Below are 27,130 nucleotides of genomic sequence, written 5' to 3'. Positions count from 1 at the left end.
TAGAATGTCTAGCCGCACGGTAGAATATCTAGCCGCACAGTAGAATGTCTAGACGCACGGTAGAATGTCTAGATGCACGCTAGAATGTCTAGACGCACGGTAGAATGTCTAGATGCACGCTAGAATGTCTAGACGCACGGTAGAATGTCTAGATGCACGCTAGAATGTCTAGATGCACGCTAGAATGTCTAGATGCACGCTAGAATGTCTAGATGCACGGTAGAATGTCTTGATGCACGGTAGAATGTCTAGACGCACGGTAGAATGTCTAGATGGATGGTAGAATGTCTAGATGCACGGTAGAATGTCTAGATGGATGGTAGAATGTCTAGAATGTCAAGCCGCACATAAAACATGTAAAGTATCAGAGGAAAAGTCCATCAGCATCCCATGAAAATTACCATATATTTACCATATCAGAAACATTACATTAACATCTCATTAACATAACAGGTGATCATGAGGGATCAAAAACTCTTTCAGAACATAAAAACATTATTATTAACCCAACACCAGAACATTAAAATGCTTCATTCTAACTTAATATCATTGTGAAATAAAAGCAGTATGACCAGAGAATAAGAGGAATGGTGGAACTGGTCTTGCAGAACACACAGAGAGTGGAGAGGCACTGGATACACAATCTGATTTGTTTCAAAATACACATTCAGAGAAAGACCTCTACACAAATTACATTTGTCATTAAAATTACATTATTACACTTAGTCATTAAAGTGCTTTAAGGAGAATGAAGGGAGTAAGGAACGGAGGGAGGATATAGAATTGGAACAGGGCCCATTGAGGTGTGGGAAATGGAACCCTAGTCAGTTGATCAGCTGAATGCATTTAACCCATTTGAATCAGAGGTGCGGGGGGGGGGGGGGGGGGGGGGGGCTGAATGCATTTAACCCATTTGAATCAGAGGTGCGAGGGGGGGGGCGCTGAATGCATTTAACCCATTTGAATCAGAGGTGCGAGGGGGGGGCTGAATGCATTTAACCCATTTGAATCAGAGGTGCGGGGGGAGGCTGAATGCATTTAACCCATTTGAATCAGAGGTGCGGGGGGGGGCTGAATGCATTTAACCCATTTGAATCAGAGGTGCGGGGGGGGGGGGGGGGGGGGGGGGGGGCTGAATGCATTTAACCCATTTGAATCAGAGGTGCGGGGGGGTGGCTGCCTTAATCAACGTCCACAACATCGGCACCCGGGGAGCAGTTGTTGTTGGGGGTAAACTGCCTTGCTCAAGGGAAAGGGTTCCTATGAGTAAATATACCATTATAGTGTTTGAATCGAGACAGATAACGTGAGTCTACAGGTGCTAGCTGTGCTGGTAGACTTCCACTCATTCTGCTAATGCTAGTTAGCATTGAAACGACTTTTAACTTCCTCCAAACTACACACAGAGAAATAAATTGTATCAATGAGAAAAAACATCTTAATTGCTAGAATCTGGCACTATTCTTTACTCAGGGCTGTTCAGTTCTGGTTCTGGAGGCCCGAAACACTCCTGTTTCTGTAAGTTAATTACACTCACCCCTGCTTTTACTAGCAGTCTTCCTCTATCTTTTTTATTTTATTTTTTATTTTACCTTTATTTAACCAGGCAAGTCAGTTAAGAACAAATTCTTATTTTCAATGACGGCCTGGGAACAGTGGGTTAACTGCCTGTTCAGGGGCAGAACGACAGATCTAGTAGTGAATCTAAACTAGAGGAGGACGAGGAGGAAGAGGGAGGGGCAAGACATGATGGATTAGCAGGCAGTGATGTCATATAAATATATTATTATGAAAACATTCATATCCTTGACCAGAAATATATGTCATATATATATATATATATATATATATATATACATACTGGGACCACACCAGGATTATATACACACACACCAACATACAGCTAGCAGAGCTGGGACCACACCAGTATTACTTCATAGTATCAAGGAAACACCAAGAGGATGTAACTTCTTTAGGAAAACAGCCCTAATATTGGAAACATCATTATGTTTTCATTAATGTTTTTCCAGGCTATAAAACACTAGATTTTACATCCAGCGGGTTAAACATCATTATGTTTTCATTCATGTTTTTCCAGGCTATAAAACACTAGATTTTACATCCAGCGGGTTAAACATCATTATGTTTTCATTCATGTTTTTCCAGGCTATAAAACACTAGATTTTACATCCAGCAGGTTAAACATCATTATGTTTTCATTAATGTTTTTCCAGGCTATAAAACACTAGATTTTACATCCAGCGGGTTATTAAAGGACAAAAGAGGTGTCTGTTTCAGATATTCATTTTTGTCATGGAAAAAAAATCTGTCAATACTGGTATGGTCACAGCCTTAAACCTATGTGACAGTGTTGGTCTCCACAGGTCCAGGGTCAGAGGTCAGGTGACAGCATATAGTTCCTCCTTGGTGCTGTGACAGAGTGTGTAACCACAGACTCCAGGGCTCCAGGTGTTCATGGAGTCTGTCTCTCTGGGAGGCAGAAGGAACACCACACTAGAGGCAACCAGGACGTGCCATAGAGAGTGTGTGTACAGGTAGTTGTCCTCCGTCTCAGCAAACACGTACACACACACACCGACCAGCGCTGAGGCCAGGCCTGGGAGGAGAAACAGTACCCAACGCCGCCAAGAAGGGGGGTAGCACTGTTTCCTCTTCAGCCCTCGATACACCTGGAAACACACACATTATACAGTTACACACAACCTTAACCCTGGCAGGAGGCTAAAACACGGTCTCCTCTTCAGCCCTCGATACACCTGGAAACACACACATTATACAGTTACACACAACCTTAACCCTGGCAGGAGGCTAAACACTGTCTCCTCTTCAGCTCTCGATACACCTGGAAACACACACATTATACAGTTACACACAACCTTAACCCTGGCAGGAGGCTAAACACTGTCTCCTCTTCAGCTCTCGAGATACAGTAACAGTCAACAGTTTGGACACACCTACTCATTCCAGGGTTTTTCTTTATTTTGACTATCTTCTACATTGTAGAATAATAGTGAAGACATCAAAACTATGAAATAACACATATGGAATCATGTAGTAACCAAAAAAGTGTTAAACAAAGCAAAATATATACTATATTTGAGATTCTTCAAAGTAGCCACCCTTTGCCTTGATGACAGCTTTGCACACTCTTGGCATTCTTTCAAACAGCTTCAGGAATGCTTTTCAAACAGTCTTGAAGGAGGTCCCACATATGCTGAGCACTTGTTGGCTGCTTTTCCTTCACTCTGTGGTCCAACTCATCCCAAATCAACTCATTTGGGTTGGGGTTGGGTGATTGTGGAAGCCAGGTCATCTGATGCAGCACTGCATCACTCTCCTTCTTGGTCAAATAGCCCTTACACAGCCTGGAGGTGTGTTTTGGGTCATTGTCCTGTTGAAAAACAAATGATGGTCCCGCTAAGCTCAAACCAGATGGGATGGCGTATTGCTGCAGAATGCTGTGGTAGCCACATGCTGGTTAAGTGTGACTTGAATTCTAAATAAATAACTGACAGTGTCACTAGCAAAGCACCATCACACCTCCTCCTCCATGCTTCACGGTTTTTCACCGGTCAATTACCACTGGTCTAATGTCTATTGCTCGTGTTTCTTGGCCCAAGCAAGTCTCTTCTTCTTATTGGTGTCCTTTAGTAGTGGTTTCTTTGCAGCAATTCGACCATGAAGGCCTGATTCACGCAGTCTCATCTGAACAGTTGATGTTGAGATGTGTCTGTTACTTGAACTCTGAGAAGCATTTATTTGTGCTGCAATTTCTGAGGCTGGTAACTCTAATGAACTCATCCTCTGCAGCAGAGGTAACTCTGGGTCTTCCTTTCCTGTGGCGGTCCTCATGAGAGACAGTTTCATCATAGTGCTTGATGGTTTTGGCCACTGAACTTGAAGAAACTTTCAAAGTTCAAGACATTTTCCGGATTGACTGAACTTCATGTCCTAAAGTATTGATGTCGTTTCTCTTTGTTGTTGTTTGAGCCAAAATATGGACTTGGTCTTTTACCAAATACGGCTATCTTCTGCACCCCTAACAACACAACTGATTGGATGAAACGCATTAAGGAAAGAAATTCCACAAACTAACAAGACACCTGTTAATTGAAATGCATTCCAGGTGACTACCTCATGAAGCTGGTTGACAGAATGGCAAGAGTATGCAAAGCTGTCATCAAGGCAAAGGTTGGCTACTTTGAAGAATCTCAAATATATTTTAATTTGTTTAACACTTTTTTGGTTACTCCATGAATCCATATTTCTACATGGTAGAAAATAGTACACATAAAGAAAAACCCTGGAATGAGTAGGTGTGTCCAAACTTTTGACTGGTACTGAATGTATGGATGTGTTGTTACCCAGGAGGTCACCATGGATACATGGATGTATAGTTTACCCAGGAGGTCACCATGGATGTGTTGTTACCCAGGAGGTCACCATGGATACATGGATATATAGTTACCCAGTAGGTCACCATGGATATATAGACACCCAGGAGGTCACCATGGATATATAGTTACCCAGGAGGTCACCATGGATACATGGATATATAGTTACCCAGGAGGTCACCATGGATACATGGATATATAGTTATCCAGGAGGTCAACATGGATACATGGATATATAGTTACCCAGGAGGTCACCATGGCCAGTACAGCACAGAGGATGGGTCCCAGCATGTTCCACAGTCCTCTCCGGTCCAGCTGCATGGACATCGCTATCAGCAGAGTACCGAGCATGAACAACATCTACACACACAACAAGCGTTAGCATCACATATCAAGTCTGAGTGTGTTTGTAGTAGGTCTGTGAGTGTGTGTGTTTATGTAGTAGGTCTGTGAGTGTGTGTGTTTGTAGTAGGTCTGTGAGTGTGTGTGTTTGTAGTAGGTCTGTGTGTGTGTTTGTAGTAGGTCTGTGAGTGTGTGTGTGTAGTAGGTCTGTGAGTGTGTGTGTTTGTAGTAGGTCTGTGAGTGTGTGTGTGTGTAGTAGGTCTATGAGTGTGTGTGTGTGTAGTCGGTCTGTGAGTGTGTGTGTGTGTAGTCGGTCTGTGAGTGTGTGTGTGTATAGTAGGTCTGTGACACTGTGTGTAGTAGGTCTATGAGTGTGTGTGTTTGTAGTAGGTCTGTGAGTGTGTGTGTGTGTAGTAGGTCTGTGAGTGTGTGTGTGTGTAGTAGGTCTGTGAGTGTGTGTGTTTGTAGTAGGTCTGTGAGTGTGTGTGTTTGTAGTAGGTCTGTGAGTGTGTGTTTGTAGTAGGTCTGTGAGTGTGTGTGTTTGTAGTAGGTCTGTGAGTGTGTGTGTTTGTAGTAGGTCTGTGAGTGTGTGTGTTTGTAGTAGGTCTGTGAGTGTGTGTTTGTAGTAGGTCTGTGAGTGTGTGTTTGTAGTTGGTCTGTGAGTGTGTGTGTGTGCGTGTGTGTGTGTGTGTGTGTGTGTGTGTGTAGTCGGTCTGTGAGTGTGTGTGTTAACGTACGTGTTTGAATGTGTCTCTGACTCGGGCCATGCAGAGAACAGTGACCCAGATAGAACAGACTGAACCCAGGAAGTCACAGTACTGGAGAGTGTCGTAATCCATGATACACATCACTGTTAAACCAGGCTGGTCACATGCATGGTAGAACTAGAGAGAGGAGAGGAGAGGAGAGGAGAGGAGAGGAGAGGAGAGGAGAGGAGAGGAGAGGAGAGGAGAGGAGAGGAGAGGAGAGGAGAGGAGAGGAGAGGAGACAGTGGATGAGAGAGAGGGAGCGAGATACAAAGAGATGGAGATTAGGATTTGGCTAAAAATACTTGAATCAGTTGAACCTTTGCCCTTTATGGTTGTGAGGTCTGGGGTCCGCTCACCAACCAAGAATTCACAAAATGGGACAAACACCAAATTGAGACTCTGCATGCAGAATTCTGCAAAAATATCATCAGTGTGTTTCCCGTGACAATAAAGCCCTTTAAATTGATACTGAAATGTGAGAGAGCATAAAGACAATATAAAAGGAGGACAGTGGACAATAGGTTGGGGTTAGTGTGTATATATATATATAAAACTCACAGTAGAGAAGAACAGGACAATAGGTTGGGGTTAGTGTGTATATATAACTCACAGTAGAGAAGAACAGGACAATAGGTTGGGGTTAGTGTGTATATATAACTCACAGTAGAGAAGAACAGGACAATAGGTTGGGGTTAGTGTGTATATATAACTCACAGTAGAGAAGAACATGGTAAAGAGGTAGACAGAGGCCTCAGTGATGTAACAGCGTCGGACAGCGATGACGATGGGCGGGATGAAGAGGAGGTTACTGAGCGTGAGCAGTAGAACTGCTGTCAGCTGACGACCGTACGACTGGGCTGTGATGTCATCAGTACAGCCCCACCCACTCCAACCTGAACACACACAATATATACAGTCATGGGCCAGTTAATTAGGTACACCACCACACTACATATACTATATATATACATACAGTCGGAGGCCAGTTTATTAGGTACACCACCACACTACATGTACTATATATACACTATATATACTATATACACTAACCCCAACCTATTGTCCTGTTCTTCTCTACTGTGAGTATTGAGATAAACTTTTGTTATTGACCAAATACTTATTTTCCACCATCATTTGCAAATAAATTCATTAAAAATCCTACAATGTGATTTTCTGGATTTTTTTTTGTGTGTCATAGTTGATGTGTACCTATGATGGAAACTACAGGTCTCTCTCATATACGCACACAGTGGGGCAAAAAAGTATTTAGTCAGCCACCAATTGTGCAAGTTCTCCCACTTAAAAAGACGAGAGAGACCTGTAATTTTCATCATAGGTACACTTCAACTATGACAGACAAAATGAGAGAAAAAAAATCCAGAAAATCACATTGTAGGATTTTTAATGAATTTATTTGCAAATGATGGTGGAAAATAAGTATTTGGTCAATAACAAAAGTTTATCTCAATACTCACAGTAGAGAAGAACAGGACAATAGGTTGGGGTTAGTATATATATATATATATATATATATATATATATATATATATATATATATATAAATAAATAAATAAATAACATAAATAACAATATGTAGAAGAGACAATAGGACAATATTTCCAACAAACATTGTTGGCAATGACAGATGTCAAACGTTTTCTGTAAGTCTTCCTCCATTCCTCCATGCAGATCTTCTGTAGAGCAGTGATGTTTTGGGGCTGTTGCTGGGCAACACAGAAAATCTTTGGAGGGAGTTGAAAGTCCATGGGGTTGAGATCTGGAGAATGGCTAGGCCACTCCAGGACCTTGAAATGCTTCTTACGAAGCCACTCCTTCGTTGCCTGGGCAGTGTGTTTGGGATCATTGTCATTCTGAAAGACCCAGCCACGTTTCATCTTCAATGCCCTTGCTGATGGAAGGAGGTTTTCACTCAAAATCTCACGATACATGGCCTCATTCATTCTTTCCTTTACACGGATCAGTCGTCCTGGCCCCTTTGCAGAAAAACAGCCCCAAAGCATGATGTTTCCACCCCCATGCTTCACAGTAGGTATGGTGTTCTTTGGATGCAACTCAGCATTCTGTGTCCTCCAAACACGACGAGTTGAGTTTTTACCAAAACGTTATATTTTGGTTTCATCTGACCATATGACATTCTCCCAATCTTCTTCTGGATCATCCAAATGCTCTCTAGCAAACTTCAGACGGGCCTGGACATGTACTGGCTTAAGCAGGGGGACACGTCTGGCACTGCAGGATTTGAGTCCCTGGCGGTGTAGTGTGTTACTGATGGTAGGCTTTGTTACCTTGGTCCCAGCTCTCTGTAGGTCATTCACTAGGTCCCCCTGTGTGGTTCTGGGATTTTTGCTCACTGATCATTTTGACCTCACGGGGTGAGACCTTGCGTGGAGCCCCAGATCGAGGGAGATTATCAGTGGTCTTGTATGTCTTCCATTTCCTAATAATTGCTCCCACAGTTGATTTCTTCAAACCAAGCTGCTTACCTATTGCAGATTCAGTCTTCCCAGCCTGGTGCAGGTCTACAATTTTGTTTCTGGTGTCCTTTGACAGCTCTTTGGTCTTGGCCATAGTGGAGTTTGGAGTGTGACTGTTTGAAGTTGTGGACAGGTGTCTTTTATACTGATAACAAGTTCAAACAGGTGGCAATAATACAGGTAACGAGTGGAGGACAGAGGAGCCTCTTAAAGAAGAAGTTACAGGTCTGTGAGAGCCAGAAATCTTGTTTGTTTGTAGGTGACCAAATACTTATTTTCCACCATAATTTGCAAATAAATTCATAAAAAATCCTACAATGTGATTTTCTGGATTTTTTTCTCTCATTTTGTCTGTCATAGTTGAAGTGTACCTATGATGAAAATTACAGGCCTCTCTCACCTTTTTAAGTGGGAGAACTTGCACAATTGGTGGCTGACTAAATACTTTTTTGCCCCACTGTATATACAGTCAGAGGCCAGTTTATTAGGTACACCACCGCACTACAGGAGGGCCGCTAACAACATTTCCATGCCACAACAAAGTCAGACTGTTCTGGAGGCAAAGGGGGGTCCGACACTGTACTATATGGGTGTGCCTAATAAACTGGTCACTGAGTGTATATACACATACAGCACCAGTCAAAAAATTGGACACACCTACTCATTCAAGGGTTTTTCTTTATTTTTACTATTTTCTACAATGTAGAATAATAGTGAAGACATCAAAACTATGAAATAACACATATGGAATAATGTAGTAACCAAAAAAGTGTTAAACAAATTGCCTTAATGACAGCATTGCACACTCTTGGCATTCTCTCAACCAGCTTCACCTTGAATGTTTTTCCAACAGTCTTGAAGGAGTTCCCACATATGCTGAGCACTTGTTGTCTGCTTTTCCTTCACTCTGCGATCCAACTCATCCCAAACCATCTCAATTGGGTTGAGGTCGGGTGATTGTGGAGGTCAGGTCATCTGATGCAGCACTCCATCCACTCTCCTTCTTGGTCAAATAGCCCCAACACAACCTGGAGGTGTGTTGGGTCATTGTCCTGTTGAAAAACAAATGATAGCCCCACTAATAGTCCCTCAAACCAGATGAGATGGCGTATCGCTGCAGAATGCTCTAGTAGCCATGCTGGTTAAGTGTCCCTTGAATTCTAAATAAATCACTGATAGTGTCACCAGCAAAGCACCATCACACCACCTCTTCCATGCTTCACGGTGGGAACCACACATGTGGCGATCATCCGTTCACCTACTTTGTGTTTCACAAAGACATGGCGGTTAGAACCAAAAATCTCAAATTTGGACTCATCAGACCAAAGGACAGATTTCCACTGGTCTAATGTCCATTGCTCGTGTTTCTTGGACCAAGCAAGGATCTTTCAAAGTTCTTGAAATGTTCCGGATTGACTGACCTTCATGTCTTAAAGTCTTAAAGTAATGATGGACTGTCATTTCTCTTTGCTTATTTGAGCTGTTCTTGCCATAATATGGACTTGGTATTTTACCAAATAGGGCTATCTTCTGTGTACCACCCCTACCTTAACCTCTTTATCCTACCCCCTCCTTTTTCGAACATTCTGTTAAAAATCGCGCAACATTTCAGCGTCCTGCTACTCATGCCAGGAATATAGTATATGCATATAATTAGTATGTGTGGATAGAAAACACTCTGAAGTTTCTAAAACTGGTTAAATCACGGCTGTGACTATAACAGAGCGTGTGTTTCATTGAAAAGCGCAAGAAAAACTGGTCACTGAAATCTGAAAAAAGAGAGCTTTTTTCGTGATGCAGACAGGCTATCTATACAAATGGATATTTTGGGCATTCATGGACGGATTTAATCGGGAAAAATACCAATTTGTGATGTTTATGGGACATATAGGAGTGCCAACAAAGAATATCATCAAAGGTAATGAATGTTTTATATTTTATTTCTGCGTTTTTGTGTAGCGCCGGCTACGCTAATTCTTTTGTTTACGTCGCCTTCAGGCATTTTGGGGTGTTGCATGCTATCAGATAATAGCTTCTCATGCTTTCGCCGAAAAGCATTTTAAAAATCTGACTTGTTGGCTAGATTCACAACGAGTGTAGCTTTAATTCAATACCCTGCATGTGTATTTTAATGAACGTTTGAGTTTTAACGAGTACATTTAGCATTTAGCGTAGCGCATTTGTATTTCCAGGTGCCTACTTGAGACGTCTGCGTCTCAAGTAGGAGCAAGAAGTTAAATAATTAAGAGGGAAAGAAATTCCACAAATGAACGTTTAACAAGGCACAACTGTTAATTTAAATGCATTCCAGGTGACTACCTCATGAAGCTGGTTGAGAGAATGCCAAGAGTGTGCAAAGCTGTCATCAAGGCAAAGGGTGGCTACTTTGATGAATCTCAAATATAAAATATATTTTGATTTGTTTAACACTTTTTTGGTTACTACATGATTCCATATGTGTCATTTCATAGTTTTGATGTCTTCAATATTACTTTACAATCTAGAAAATAGTAAAAAAAATAAAAACCCTGAAATAATTAGGTGTCCACACTTTTGAATGATAGATATACACTATGAGAAGTGTGTGTGTGTGTGAGAGAGAGACAGAGAGAGAGAGACAGAGAGAGAGAGAGACAGAGAGAGAGAGAGAGACAGAGAGAGAGACAGAGACAGACAGAGAGAGACAGAGACGTTATATATTCACTTTGTATGTTGTCTACCTCACTTGCTTTGGCAATGTTAACACGTTTCCCATGCCAATAAAGCCCTTGAATTGAATTGAATTGACAGAGACAGACAGAGAGAGAGAGAGAGAGACCTACCGGCTTTGCAGACACAGGCAGCGTAGAGATAGCTGAAGGACCTCAACAGTCGACACTCTCCATAGGTCCCACAGTCCTCGATACAGGCTGATACATGGAGCTGTGGTGTTACTGTCACGTTACCACAGTCACTACTGTAGAGACATTAGATAGAGACATCTGTGGTGTTATATTACCAGTCACTACTGTAGAGACATAAGATCCAGACAGCTGTGGTGTTATATTACCAGTCACTACTGTAGAGACATAAGAGCCAGACAGCTGTGGTGTTATATTACCAGTCACTACTGTAGAGACATTAGATCCAGACAGCTGTGGTGTTATATTACCAGTCACTACTGTAGAGACATTACATCCAGACAGCTGTGGTGAGGACGGTACCTGTTGCAGAAGAGTTGTAAGGTGAGGTACCAGGTAGCAGCCTGAGGGAAGGGAAGTCTGATGACGGTCCCAGGAACACTGACGTTCACACTCAACCCAACGGCTGAGAACAACCCTACACACAAAACATATATATAGTACCAGGCAAACTATCTAACCCAACGGCTGAGAACAACCCTACACACAAAACATATATATAGTACCAGTCAAACTATCTAACCCAACGGCTGAGAACAACCCTACACACAAAACATATATATAGTACCAGTCAAACTATCTAACCCAACGGCTGAGAACAACCCTACACACAAAACATATATATAGTACCAGGCAAACTATCTAACCCAACGGCTGAGAACAACCCTACACACAAAACATATATATAGTACCAGTCAAACTATCTAACCCAACGGCTGAGAACCCTACACACAAAACATATATATAGTACCAGTCAAACTATCTAACCCAACGGCTGAGAACAACCCTACACACAAAACATATATGTAGTACCAGTCAAACTATCTAACCCAACGGCTGAGAACAACCCTACACACAAAACATATATATAGTACCAGGGAAACTATCTAACCCAACGGCTGAGAACAACCCTACACACAAAACATATATATAGTACCAGGGAAACTATCTAACCCAACGGCTGAGAACAACCCTACACACAAAACATATATATAGTACCAGGCAAACTATCTAACCCAACGGCTGAGAACAACCCTACACACAAAACATATATATAGTACCAGGCAAACTATCTAACCCAACGGCTGAGAACAACCCTACACACAAAACATATATATAGTACCAGGCAAACTATCTAACCCAACGGCTGAGAACAACCCTACACACAAAACATATATATACAGTGCCTTGCGAAAGTATTCGGCCCCCTTGAACTTTGCGACCTTTTGCCACATTTCAGGCTTCAAACATAAAGATATAAAACTGTATTTTTTTGTGAAGAATCAACAACAAGTGGGACACAATCATGAAGTGGAACGACATTTATTGGATATTTCAAACTTTTTTAACAAATCAAAAACTGAAAAATTGGGCGTGCCTATGTCTGGTATGTGTGTGTCCTACCTGTGTGACAGGGATGGGAGTAGTTGAGTGCGAGGACAGGAGCCCAGGAAGAGAGACAGGCCATCACACTGCTGTTTCCTAACGTTGCATTAGTCTACAATACACACACACACACACACACCCGTTACATCAGTTTACAGAAAAAAATTGTATTTCGTCGTGTGTGTGTGTTACTCACAGTGTTGAGTGTAATCTCCAGGTTCAAGGTCCCTCCAGTAGACTGTGTGTTAAGTGGGTAGGTGAGGAGCGTGGGGTGTGTGTGTGTGACCGTTACATTAGGTCCATTAATGGGAGAGAACCGGACAGACAGAACGTCTAGTTCCTCACGGAGCACCGGGACACTCCACACACACTCCGACGACACGTTGTTATGACGACCTGCTTCGGCAACCACAGAACCGTTGCCTGGTGATGTTGTCGTGCTGCTGTTGCCATGGAGCCTGTTAATGTAATCGTCTCCAGACATACCCACGCTCTGAGGCTTACAACCCACTGACACACACACATGGTACAACCACTGTTACCGCATCACCTCACATATGGTGTGTGTGTGTGTGTGTGTGTGTGTAGTGCGTACCTGTGTAGTTGACTGAGATGCTGAAGGCTGTGGTTCGGTTGCTATGGTAACTATCCACGGTGACTCGTATCCAGGTATTCCATGGGGGAGCGAGGAGAACGGCCGAGCAGCCAATCAGAGAACAGTTCACCCTCACAAGCCCCCCCTGGGGGGAGGAGGAGCCCAGCGTGAGAGACAATGAACAGTCTCCGTTCATAAGTCCCTCCCCCCAGGTACAGCCACTCACAGACACCGAGAGAGACGACACGAACTCTGGAACAAACACCCTGACAGAGAGAGAGAGATATCTATTAACTAACCAACTACTCTAACAGTCTGAAAAGATAAATGGATGCCTTCTTCTACCATAGTCCCACACAACCTTCCAATGTATTATATTTACATGGTCCTAAAGCATTGAATGTATATAAAGATGACAGACAGGACTCAGCCACCATCCTCAGTAGCCTTCTAAGTTGTCAACGCCAGGAGGTTTGACATTGCTCCGAGTCCAATTTTTTGATTTTTGGTCCCAACCGCTGTGTCTTTGTGAGACGCAGAGTAGGTGAACGGATGATCTCCACATGTGTGGTTCCCACCGTGAAGCACTGAGTAGGAGGAGGTGTGATGGTGCTTTGCTGGTGACACGGTCAGTGATATATTTACATTTCAAGGCACACTTAACCAGCATGGCTACTAGAGCATTCTGCAGCGATACGCCATCTCATCTGGTTTGAGGGACTATTAGTGGGGCTATCATTTGTTTTTCAACAGGACAATGACCCAACACACCTCCAGGTTGTGTTGGGGCTATTTGACCATGAAGGAGAGTGGATGGAGTGCTGCATCAGATGAGCTGGCATCCAAAATCACCCAACCTCATCCCAATTGAGATGGTTTGGGATGAGTTGGATCGCAGAGTGAAGGAAAAGCAGCCAACAAGTGCTCAGCATATGTGGGAACTCCTTCAAGACTGTTGGAAAATTATTCCTTATGAAGCTGGTTGAGAGAATGCCAAGGTTGTGCAAAGCTGTCATTAAGGCAAAGGGTGGCTACTTTGAAGAATCTAAAATATATTTTGATTTGTTTAACACTTTTTTGGTTACTACATGATGTACATATGTTTGAATTTTGTTTTTATTTCTATACCGTGTTTGAGTTGACACTTTCTATTATTGTACAGAAATGTTATTCTGGCAGAGATATTTTTTTTGACACGTATATGTGTCATTTCATAGTTTTGATGTCGTCACTATTATTTACAATGTAGAAAATAGTAAAACATTTATGTTTATGTTAATTAACGGTCATTTAACGGTTAACGGTTAATTACCGTGATTGTCAAGCAAACAGTTATTTGTTATCACCGGATGACAAAAATGGGGGGCGCTACAGCCCTAATAAAGCAACACTACGTGTATGTTGTGTCGTAGCCCATGTACCTCACACTAATCATCTGGTCCCTGTCCCCCTCATAACTTACTGTAATAATACATATTATATACGTCTATACATATTATAATAATAATACATATTATAATAATACATATTATATACGTCTATACATATTATAATAATAATACATATTATAATAATACATATTATATACGTCTATATATATTATAATAATAATACATATTATATACATCTATATATATATATATAATTATAATAATAATACATATTATATAGGTCTCTATATATATATATATATATATATAATAATAATACATATTATAATAATACATATTATATACGTCTATACATATTCTAATAATAATACATATTATAATAATACATATTATATACGTCTATATATATTATAATAATAACACATATTATATACATCTATATATATATATATATAATTATAATAATAATACATATTATATACGTCTATATATATATATATATATATATATATATATATATATATATATATATATAAATATATATATATATATATAATACATATTATAATAATACATATTATATACGTCTATACATATTATAATAATAATACATATTATATACGTCTATATATATTATAATACATATTATATACGTCTATATATTATAATAATAATACATATTATAATAATAATACATATTATATACGTCTATACATATTATAATAATAATACATATTATATATGTCTATATATATTATAATAATAATACATATTATAATAATACACATTATTATAATAATACATATTATATACGTCTATACATATTATAATAATAATACATATTATATACGTCTATATATATTATAATAATAATACATATTATAATAATAATAATACATATTATATACGTCTATATATAGTATAATAATAATACATATTATATACGTCTATATATATATATTATAATAATAATACATATTATATACGTCTATATATATTATAATAATAATACATATTATAATAATAATACATATTATATACGTCTATATATTATAATAATAATACATTTTATATACGTCTATATATATATATAATAATAATAATACATATATACGTCTATATATATTATAATACATATTATATACGTCTATATATATATTATAATAATGTACATATTATAATAATAATAATACATATTATATACGTCTATATATATTATAATAATAATACATATTATATACGTCTATATATATTATAATAATAATACATATTATAATAATACACATTATTATAATAATACATATTATATACGTCTATACATATTATAATAATAATACATATTATAATAATAATAATACATATTATATACGTCTATATATATTATAATAATAATACATATTATATACATCTATATATAGTATAATAATAATACATATTATATACGTCTATATATATATATTATAATAATAATACATATTATATACGTCTATATATATTATAATAATAATACATATTATAATAATACACATTATTATAATAATACATATTATATACGTCTATACATATTATAATAATAATACATATTATATACGTCTATATATATTATAATAATAATACATATTATAATAATAATAATACATATTATATACGTCTATATATAGTATAATAATAATACATATTATATACGTCTATATATATATATTATAATAATAATACATATTATATACGTCTATATATATTATAATAATAATACATATTATAATAATAATACATATTATATACGTCTATATATTATAATAATAATACATTTTATATACGTCTATATATATATATAATAATAATAATACATATATACGTCTATATATATTATAATACATATTATATACGTCTATATATATTATAATACATATTATATACGTCTATATATATTATAATAATAATACATATTATATACGTCTATATATATTATAATACATATTATATACGTCTATATATATTATAATACATATTATATACGTCTATATATATTATAATAATGTACATATTATAATAATAATAATACATATTATATACGTCTATATATATTATAATAATGTTCATATTATAATAATAATAATACATATTATATACGTCTATATATATTATAATAATAATACATATTATATACGTCTATATATATTATAATAATAATACATATTATAATAATAATAATACATATTATATACGTCTATATATTATAATAATAATACATTTTATATACGTCTATATATATATATAATAATAATAATACATATATACATTGTCTGCCCCCTTTATTTATCCTACGATTCTCAGTCCGTCTTACCTCGCTCAGTAATGTCTTCATCTTTATGATGGATGGCCTCTTATCCGCTCGTCCTTCCCTTATGCCATAGTTTGTACATCTCAATTATCAGTAGAAACCACATTTGTTTAAGCAAGTCAGACTTATCAGCTATGTTTTTGGGCTGTTAACATCAGTTAGCTCTACATTCAATTCTCAGAACGTGAAGGAAACTTTCCATAAAAAACACAAGAAAACTATTGGTCCACAGGACCCGTCATTATTATTCTCGGGAGAGCCCAGATAGCATCTAATGTGTATTAGGAATGTTCTCCAACTGATTTGACATGGGGAATAGTTCAGAGAACACTAAAAAACAACGTCCTACTGTGGGAATTTCAGTCCTTCAGCATGTTTTCTGCAGGTTTTCTCATAGTTCTATTTAGTCATGTTCTAAGAAAGTTATTTCAAGACATCTACATTCTGTTCTCAGCCTTGACAAAACTCTCTCTATCCTCTAGTTAAGTGTGTTCAGGTGTGTTGCCAAGCCCACTAACTGGCCACACCTGATGTTCATAGTGCTCGTTTCCTTTGAAATGTTGTCTGTTTGAATAGACTAAAATGAACAGCTTTGTATGCATAAACATCCTGGTGGCCCAGTGGACTAATTCCAGGGATAGAGAACACAAGCTCATAGGTTTGAATCTCGCTGACTCCGTGTCACAATTAAAAAATAAACCAAACTGTTTTGTTGATTAATGCCAAAGCAAATCAATGTAGGACTTTTTCTGTGCTTGGAGCTCAAAACAGTTAACCCAAAATAAGCAGTGTTACTAAATGTCTCAGTGAAGCATTCACTTGAAAGTTAAGGAAATTATTCAAAAACCTCCAAATAACCTTTTTACATTTCATTCTTAACGTTAAGAAAACATTCAAAATGTTGTGAATGTTATGCTTATTATTGAGTTATTTAGTGTAATAATATTCAAATATTTCTAAAATATTCCCAGGAAAACTTTCAGGGAAACAGAGTCAAATGTTCAAAGAACCTCTGTGCAACCTAAAAATGTACGTTCAGGTACAGGTTCAGGTAGGTTAACTTCTGTTCTCAGAACGTTTAAAAAACAGTTTTACCAGTCAGGAAACGTATGGCTTTGTTCCCACAACCAATGCGAACCAAAAACACACGTTCCCACAACTTCCAAGGGAGCGAATGTGCTAGTTGGGTTGTTAGACCGAAGTAGACAGTCAGAGAGAGAGAGACATAGGGTATTGTTATAGTAGACAGACTTTCAGGTGTGACTGGTTTTTATCATGATGCTGACTGTTCAAATCAAATCTCAAATCTCTTCCTCATTGCTCTCTAAAGCTGGAGTTACATCAAGCAACTTTCACACAACTTCAGGTCCAAGCAGCCGAGTTGCTTCTTGAGAAACATCCCCCTGCAACTCATCTGCATCTCGGTTGCATCGAAACGAATACTTTTGTCGCATGATCCAATGAACAGGTTCTGAATTCTGACCCAGTTGTCATGTCAACACAGCTGTCAGTCCTGCGGGAACTGGGATCAAGGTTGGCAGAAGAGACATTAGCCCAACGGGCTTTCAGTTGTGACAGGGTCAGGGGTTAAGGTCAGAGGTTAGGGTTAGCGTAACGGTCCTTACCTGAGTCGTGCAGGTCTGTCAGGGGAGGCGCTCTGGGTTAGGGGCGTGGCCTGGAGGATGGGTGTGTCCACTGCTCTCCTGACTGACAGCTGGGGCTGGAAGAGGTAAGAGCAGGACGGGAATCCCTACACACACACAATACACAAACACGCACAATACACACACACACAATACACAGATTACACACACAAACACACATTATAAACACACACACAATACACACACACAATACACACAGAACACACACATTATAAACACACACACAATACACACACACAATACACACAGAACACACACATTATAAACACACACAATACACACACACAATACACACACACACAGAACACACTATAAAAACTCCTCACCTTGTGTTCGATGCGTCCATCGTCTCGGGGCAGGTGAGCTGCCAGGTACCAGTCTCCGGGGGCGGGGTTAGAGAGGTTAAAGGTTGTGTTGCTTTGTGATGATGTCATGGGCAGGTTGAGCGAGAGGACTGGTGATGTCACAGTGTTGTTAGGAAACAGCCGTCCTACTGGGTCAATGACTGGAGGAGCTCCCCAACGCATGTACCTGAGGAAGAGGAGGGGGGGGGAGGGAGGAGGAGGGAGGGGTGGAGAGAGGAGGAGGGAGGGTGAGGGAGGGAGGAGGAGGGAGGGGTGGAGAGAGGAGGAGGGAGGGTGAGGGAGGGAGGAGGGAGGGAGGGAGGGGTGGAGCGAGAGGGGAGGGAGAGATGGAGGGAGAAGTGTAGGGTTAGATAGAGAACACCTAGTAGAAACATGTTATTGCCGGTAGAGACAGGCTGTCATGTGTTGCCCCCAGAGAGAGAGGGCTGTCATGTGTTGCCCCCAGAGAGAGAGAGAGAGAGAGAGAGAGAGACACATCTAGAGACCAAGTTCACAGAGTTCCCATGTTGAGCAATGAGCAGCGCTGAGCTTTAGAGTCCCTGACAGTCAACATTAGAAACAATAGAAAGGAAGCAGTCATAGACTGACATGGTGACATTGTGTGTTCCACAGTTGAACCAGTACTGTCATAGACTTACATGGTGACGTTGTGTGTTCCACAGTTGAAACCGCTGCCCCTGGTTACAGTGAACAGCCAGCGGGCGACGACAGTGTCGTCCGGGATATGGAACATGGTCAGCCTGATGTTGCCATACCAACCGTATCTTGACAGCTTCTGGGCCGGCTTGGAGGACAACTCCTGAACTAACGTCAGCTCACCACCTAGAGGGACACACATATTAAAGCTTAAGTCCACAGACACCGAGAGGAGACAGTCCGGCGTGATAGTTACACGGCTCTGAGACCACCGTCCATAGGAGGGTCGTACACACACACACACACAAAAAAAATTGTCAAAGACCCCAGCCACCCCAGTCATTGACTGTTCTCTCTACTACCGCATGGCAAGAGGTACCGGAGCGCCAAGTCGAGGTCCAAGAGGCTTCTCAACAGCTTTTACCCCCAAGCCATAAGCCTCCTGAACATGTAACCAAATGGCTACCCAGACTATTTGCATTGTGTTCCCCCCCCACACTCTTTACACTGCAGCTACTCTCGGTTTATCATACATGCATAGTCACTTTAACTATACATTCATGTACATACTACCTCATTAGCCCGCCTAACCGGTGCCTGTATGTAGCCTCTCTACTGTATGTAGCCTCTCTACTGTATAGAGCCTCTCTACTGTTATAGCCTCTCTACTGTATAGAGCCTCTCTATAGCCTCTCTACTGTATGTAGCCTCTCTACTGTATAGAGCCTCTCTACTGTATATAGCCTCTCTACTGTATATAGCCTCTACTGTATAGAGCCTCTCTACTGTATATAGCCTGTATATATCCTCCCTACTGTTATAGCCTCTCTACTGTATATAGCCTCTCTACTGTATGTAGCCTCTCTACTCTCTATAGCCTCTACTGTCTATAGCCTCTCTACTGTCTATAGCCTCTCTACTGTATACAGCCTCTCTACTGTATATAGCCTCTCTACTGTATATAGCCTCTACTGTATAGAGCCTCTCTACTGTATAGAACCTCTCTACTGTATACAACCTCTACTGTATACAGCCTCTACTGTATACAGCCTCTCTACTGTATAGAACCTCTCTACTGTATACAGCCCCTCTACTGTATACAGCCCCTCTACTGTATACAGCCCCTCTACTGTATACAGCCCCTCTACTGTATACAGCCCCTCTACTGTATATAGCCCCTCTACTGTATATAGCCCCTCTACTGTATATAGCCCCTCTACTGTATATAGCCCCTCTACTGTATATAGCCTCTCTACTGTATATAGCCTCTCTACTGTATATAGCCTCTCTACTGTATATAGCCTCTCTACTGTATATAGCCTCTCTACTGTATACAGCCTCTCCTGTTATTATTCACTGTTGTTCTTTATTTTCTTACTTACCTATTGTTCACATAATGCCTATTTGTACTTAAACATTACACTGTTGGTTAGAGCCTGTAAGTCAGCAGTTCACTGTGAGGTCTACTACACCTGTTGTATTCAGCATTTCACTGTGAGGTCTACTACACCTGTTGTATTCAGCATTTCACTGTGAGGTCTACTACACCTGTTGTATTCATCATTTCACTGTGAGGTCTACTACACCTGTTGTATTCAGCATTTCACTGAGGTCTACTACACCTGTTGTATTCAGCATTTCACTGTGAGGTCTACTACACCTGTTGTATTCAGCATTTCACTGTAAGGTCTACTACACCTGTTGTATTCAGCATTTAACTGTCAGGTCTACTACACCTGTTGTATTCATCATTTCACTGTGAGGTCTACTACACCGGTTGTATTTGGCTCACATGACAAATAAACTTTGATTTGATCCACTCCGACGTCCCAACAACACAGCTGGCTAAGCTAACGTCAGCTACCAGAGCAATGCTCGGGGAAATGTTGTCGTTTCTAATGACTTACCGTCGCCGAAAGCGGTGGCTATGAAAGACAACACCAGCAAACTTGGCAGGAAGTGAATTTCCATGTTGTTGTTGTTTTTTTCTCTCACAAAAACGCGTTTATTTTCCTCCAAAGCATCACATCTCATACCGGGTTTAGCAGCTCCCGAGTTGACCCGGACGGAGTTGGTCTACAAGCCCCACAAAGCCTTGCGCGGTTCCAGGAAGTCCGGTGGAGTTGTTGTTTTTTAAATTCTTATTATTCTTTTTTTTATTAACAACAAATCAATACAGAAAGTACATGAGGGATCAAAAGTACATATAGATTATATACAATGGACAATCGATCTAGGGGCGGGGTTGGGGCGGACTGGGGTTGGGGCTAGGGGGTACAATATCACATTACAATTACGCAAGGACCTTAAGGGACATACATACACTTACAGTTCTAACAGCTTTTTTGTTAGTAGAGTATTTAACTGTCTTAAAATACAGTTCAATTTCTTTTTGTAGGGTAACAAAATGTGTTTTTTTGTTTGTAAATTTACATTTGTGTATATGAATTTTGGCCAGAAGAATAAGAATGAAATTAATTACATAAAAATGTTTCATCTTATTCATCTTATTCATCTTATCTTACGTAAAGAATCCAAACAATACATCTCTCCACAATAGTGTAAAATCTTCATAAATGTGTTCAATTAGAAATCCTACTGATGTCTTGCCACAGTTTTCTTACATGAATACAATGCCCAAAAAGATGCAACACTGTAATTACAAAAGGAGTTGTTATCCTTAAAATCCTTAAAATTCTTCACATATTGTTAATAATAATAATATATATGAATAATTTTAAAGGAAACTTCCTTAATTTTGTTAACAAGTAGGTATGTGTGTGGCAACATCCAAACTTTTCCCCACAGATATGATCAATAAATCCATTTCAATAAGGCATGACTTAAGGTATAACAGTCATATTTTTGTTTCATCAGACCAGAGAACATTTATCTGAAAAGTACGATCTTTGTCCCCATGTGCAGTTGCAAACCGTAGTCTGGCTTTTTTATGGAGGTTTTGGAGCAGTGGCTTCTTCCTTGCTGAGTGGCCTTCCAGGTTATGTCGATATAGGACTCGTTTTACTGTGGATATAGATACTTTTGTACCTGTTTCGAACAGCATTTTCACAAGGTCCTTAGCTGTTGTTCTGGGATTGATTTGCACTTTTCGCACCAAAGTACGTTCATCTCTAGGAGACAGAATGCGTCTCCTTCCTGAGCGGTATGACGGCTGCGTGGTCCCATGGTGTTTATACTTGCGTACTATTGTTTGTATAGATGAACATGGTACCTTCAGGCATTTGGATATTGCTCCCAAGGATGAACCAGACTTTTTTTCTGAGGTCTTGGCAGATTTATTTTGATTTTCCCATAATGTCAAGCAAAGAGGCACTGTTTGAAGGTAGACCTTGAAATACATCCACAGGTACACCTCCAATTGACTCAAATTATGTCAATTAGCCTATCAGAAGCTTCTAAAGCCATGACATAATTTTCTGGAATTTTCCAAGCTGTTTAAAGGTATAGTCATCTTAATGTATGTAAACTGCTGACCCACTGGAATTGTGATACAGTGAATTATAAGTGAAATTATCCGTCTGTCAACAATTTTTGGAGAAATGACTTGTGTCCTGCACAAAGTAGATGTCCTTACCAACTTGCCAAAACTATAGTTTGTTAACAAGAAATTTGTGGAGTGTATTTTGAAGCATGCATGCAAGCTTCAACGGAAAGTATGCAAAGAAATATGACGTAATGTAAATATTATGCACATTCTCTTGAAATCAACTGCGGCCATTATTTGAGCTGAAGCGAGCGAAAATACACTCCGACTTCAGAATCAAATGTTGCCTAACTACAATATTTTATCTTGCTACGTTAATTAATACATGATGTGTTAATTTTGGCACGGTTACCTGCCTACAATACCCACTGTAGTGTACGTAGGTCATAAGCCCATAGTAAGTCAATAGAGCTAACTGGCTAGCTACTACTGTTAGCTAGCCAGATAGCTAACAATTCTTTGTGGCTAACTACCCACATATAATTGACATCTACCTTGGATAACATTGGTTATAGATCATTTTTGCCTGTTATACTATCTGGTTAGCTACATTATTATGATTTACATATTGCTAACTGATAGTTATGTAGTAAAATATTTGCTTTGTGTACATCTTGTTTCATCTCTATGGCCATTGTCCTGGCTAGGGGAAGGAAGGTTGAGTGAATGGGTACAGTAAGTCCATAGTAAGTCAGTAGGGTTAACTGGCTAGCTAGCTAGCCACGAATAATTGACTTCTACCTTGCAAAACATTAGTTTTAGGTAATTTGTAACTAGCTGTTTAACCTAATCATCCCCAGTTTACATTTGGCTCATTCATCCCCCTCCTCTCCCCTGTAACTATTCCCCAGGTCGTTGCTGTAAATGAGAATGTGTTCTCAGTCAACTGGTAAAATAACGGTAAAATAAAAGTAAAAACACTAGCTAGCTGCCTAGATAGATTACGATTCACATATCTAGCTGCCTAGATAGATTACGATTCACATATCTAGCTGCCTAGATAGATTACGATTCACATATCTAGCTGCTTAGATAGATTACGATTCACATATCTAGCTGCCTAGATAGATTACGATTCACACATCTAGCTGCCTAGATAGATTACGATTCACACATCTAGCTGCCTAGATAGATTACGATTCACACATCTAGCTGCCTAGATAGATTACGATTCACATATCTAGCTGCCTAGATAGATTACGATTCACACATCTAGCTGCCTAGATAGATTACGATTCACACATCTAGCTGCCTAGATAGATTACGATTCACACATCTAGCTGCCTAGATAGATTACGATTCACATATCTAGCTGCCTAGATAGATTACGATTCACATATCTAGCTGCCTAGATAGATTACGATTCACACATCTAGCTGCCTAGATAGATTACGATTCACACATCTAGCTGCCTAGATAGATTACGATTCACACATCTAGCTGCCTAGATAGATTACGATTCACATATCTAGCTGCCTAGATAGATTACGATTCACATATCTAGCTGCCTAGATAGATTACGATTCACAGATGTAGCTGATAATTCTGAAGTAAAACGTTTGCTTTATGTATATCTTGTTTCATCTCTCTTGTTCCCATTGTCCTGGCTGGAATAAGGTTCAGTGAATGGGGCGATGGAGCGTGAGGTAATACAGTAGGGAGGATGAGAGTGTGGAGCAGGTAGTATGCACATTGAGAAACACCCAGGGAGTACAGGGAGTGGATTAGCTAAGGAGACTGATTCCCAGGCTAGCTCATCCAGTCAGTACAAATGGAATGGGCTCCAGTGGGTCCTATTGAGAAACACCCAGGGAGTACAGGGAGTGGATTAGCTAAGGATACTGATTCCCAGGCTAGCTCATCCAGTCAGTACAAATGGAATGGGCTCCAGTGGGTCCTATTGAGAAACACCCAGGGAGTACAGGGAGTGGATTAGCTAAGGAGACTGATTCCCAGGCTAGCTCATCCAGTCAGTACAAATGGAATGTATTTATTTATTTTAATTTCGCCTTTATTTAACCAGGTAGGCCAGTTGAGAACAAGTTCTCATTTACAACTGCGACCTGGCCAAGATAAAGTAAAGCAGTGGGACAAAAAGAAAAACACAGAGTTACATGGAATAAACAAACATTCAGTCAATAACACAATAGAAACATATATGTAAAGTGTGTGTGTTAGGGGAGGCAACTAGGTTATCATCTAACAACTGGGTTAGTAGAGTTAGAGGAGGCAGCTAGGTTATCATCAGCTAGGTTATCATCTAACAACTGGGTTAGTAGAGTTAGAGGCAGCTAGGATATCATCAGCTAGGTTATCATCTAACAACTGGGTTAGTAGAGTTAGAGGAGGCAGCTAGGTTATCATCAGCTAGGTTATCATCTAACAACTGGGTTAGTAGAGTTAGAGGAGACAGCTAGGTTATCATCAGCTAGGTTATCATCTAACAACTGGATTAGTAGAGTTAGAGGAGGTAGCTAGGTTATCATCAGCTAGGTTATCATCTAACAACTGGGTTAGTAGAGTTAGAGGAGGTAGCTAGGTTATCATCACCTAGGTTATCATCTAACAACTGGGTTAGTAGAGTTAGAGGAGGCAGCTAGGTTATCATCAGCTAGGTTATCATCTAACAACTGGGTTAGTAGAGTTAGAGGAGACAGCTAGGTTATCATCAGCTAGGTTATCATCTGAAAACTGGGTTTGTAGAGTTAGAGGAGGTAGCTAGGTTATTATTAGCTAGGTTATCATCTAACAACTGGGTTAGTAGAGTCAGGGGCAGCTAGGTTATCATCAGCTAGGTTATCATCTAACAACTGGGTTAGTGGAGTTAGAGGCAGCTAGATTATCATCTAACAACTGGGTTAGTTGAGTTAGAGGAGGCAGCTAGGTTATCATAAGCTAGGTTATCATCTGACAACTGGGTTAGTAGAGTTAGAGGCAGCTAGGTTATCATCAGCTAGGTTATCATCTAACAACTGGGTTAGTAGAGTTAGAGGAGACAGCTAGGTTATCATCTAACAACTGGGTTAGTAGAGTAAGAGGAGGCAGATAGGTTATCATCAGCTAGGTTATCATCTAACAACTGGGATAGTAGAGTTAGAGGCAGCTAGGATATCATCTAACAACTGGGATAGTAGAGTTAGAGGAGGCAGCTAGGTTATCATCAGCTAGGTTATCATCTAACAACTGGGTTAGTAGAGTTAGAGGCAGCTAGGATATCATCAGCTAGGTTATCATCTAACAACTGGGTTAGTAGAGTTAGAGGAGGCAGCTAGGTTATCATCAGCTAGGTTATCATCTAACAACTGGGTTAGTAGAGTTAGAGGAGGCAGCTAGGTTATCATCAGCTAGGTTATCATCTAACAACTGGGTTAGTAGAGTTAGAGGAGACAGCTAGGTTATCATCAGCTAGGTTATCATCTAACAACTGGATTAGTAGAGTTAGAGGAGGTAGCTAGGTTATCATCAGCTAGGTTATCATCTAACAACTGGGTTAGTAGAGTTAGAGGAGGTAGCTAGGTTATCATCACCTAGGTTATCATCTAACAACTGGGTTAGTAGAGTTAGAGGAGGCAGCTAGGTTATCATCAGCTAGGTTATCATCTAACAACTGGGTTAGTAGAGTTAGAGGAGACAGCTAGGTTATCATCAGCTAGGTTATCATCTGAAAACTGGGTTTGTAGAGTTAGAGGAGGTAGCTAGGTTATTATTAGCTAGGTTATCATCTAACAACTGGGTTAGTAGAGTCAGGGGCAGCTAGGTTATCATCAGCTAGGTTATCATCTAACAACTGGGTTAGTGGAGTTAGAGGCAGCTAGATTATCATCTAACAACTGGGTTAGTTGAGTTAGAGGAGGCAGCTAGGTTATCATAAGCTAGGTTATCATCTGACAACTGGGTTAGTAGAGTTAGAGGCAGCTAGGTTATCATCAGCTAGGTTATCATCTAACAACTGGGTTAGTAGAGTTAGAGGAGACAGCTAGGTTATCATCTAACAACTGGGTTAGTAGAGTAAGAGGAGGCAGATAGGTTATCATCAGCTAGGTTATCATCTAACAACTGGGATAGTAGAGTTAGAGGCAGCTAGGATATCATCTAACAACTGGGATAGTAGAGTTAGAGGAGGCAGCTAGGTTATCATCAGCTAGGTTATCATCTAACAACTGGGTTAGTAGAGTTAGAGGCAGCTAGGATATCATCAGCTAGGTTATCATCTAACAACTGGGTTAGTAGAGTTAGGGAGGCAACTCAGTTATCATCTAACAACTGGGTTAGTAGAGTTAGAGGCAGCTAGGTTATCATCAGCTAGGTTATCATCTAACAACTGGGTTAGTAGAGTTAGAGGAGGC

At 39.6% G+C, this 27,130-nt stretch overlaps 1 protein-coding gene across 3 annotated transcripts; it reads right to left on the bottom strand.

Annotated features, from left to right (window-relative positions):
• Positions 1 to 1,768: 1,768 nt before the first annotated feature.
• pgap6 (post-glycosylphosphatidylinositol attachment to proteins 6) lies at positions 1,769 to 21,531 on the bottom strand. 3 transcript variants are annotated; one of them, XM_090194607.1, is made up of 13 exons: positions 21,187 to 21,531; positions 19,282 to 19,465; positions 18,605 to 18,809; positions 18,240 to 18,364; positions 12,883 to 13,148; positions 12,484 to 12,797; positions 12,306 to 12,399; positions 11,205 to 11,319; positions 10,824 to 10,957; positions 6,221 to 6,399; positions 5,495 to 5,641; positions 4,659 to 4,775; positions 1,769 to 2,690 (listed from the first exon to the last, which is right to left on the bottom strand). In XM_090194607.1, the coding sequence occupies exons 1-13, from the start codon at positions 21,311 to 21,313 to the stop codon at positions 2,400 to 2,402; spliced, it is 2,298 nt and encodes a 765-aa protein (XP_090050733.1). In that variant the 5' UTR covers positions 21,314 to 21,531; the 3' UTR covers positions 1,769 to 2,399. The 3 variants fall into 3 exon arrangements, with proteins under 3 accessions (XP_090050733.1, XP_090050734.1, XP_090050735.1); XM_090194608.1 differs by having other exon boundaries at positions 2,289 to 2,777; positions 21,187 to 21,516; XM_090194609.1 differs by lacking the exons at positions 1,769 to 2,690; positions 4,659 to 4,775; positions 5,495 to 5,641; ... (1 more) ...; positions 10,824 to 10,957; positions 11,205 to 11,319 and adding an exon at positions 11,984 to 12,060 and having other exon boundaries at positions 21,187 to 21,417.
• Positions 21,532 to 27,130: the final 5,599 nt, after the last annotated feature.

This window comes from Oncorhynchus mykiss, chromosome 13 (genome assembly GCF_057628025.1).
Source record: "Oncorhynchus mykiss isolate SJ-2025 chromosome 13, ASM5762802v1, whole genome shotgun sequence".
Classification (NCBI taxonomy): domain Eukaryota; kingdom Metazoa; phylum Chordata; class Actinopteri; order Salmoniformes; family Salmonidae; genus Oncorhynchus; species Oncorhynchus mykiss.
The sequence above is the reverse complement of the archived record's forward strand: the minus strand, read 5'-3'. Positions and strand labels throughout refer to the sequence as shown.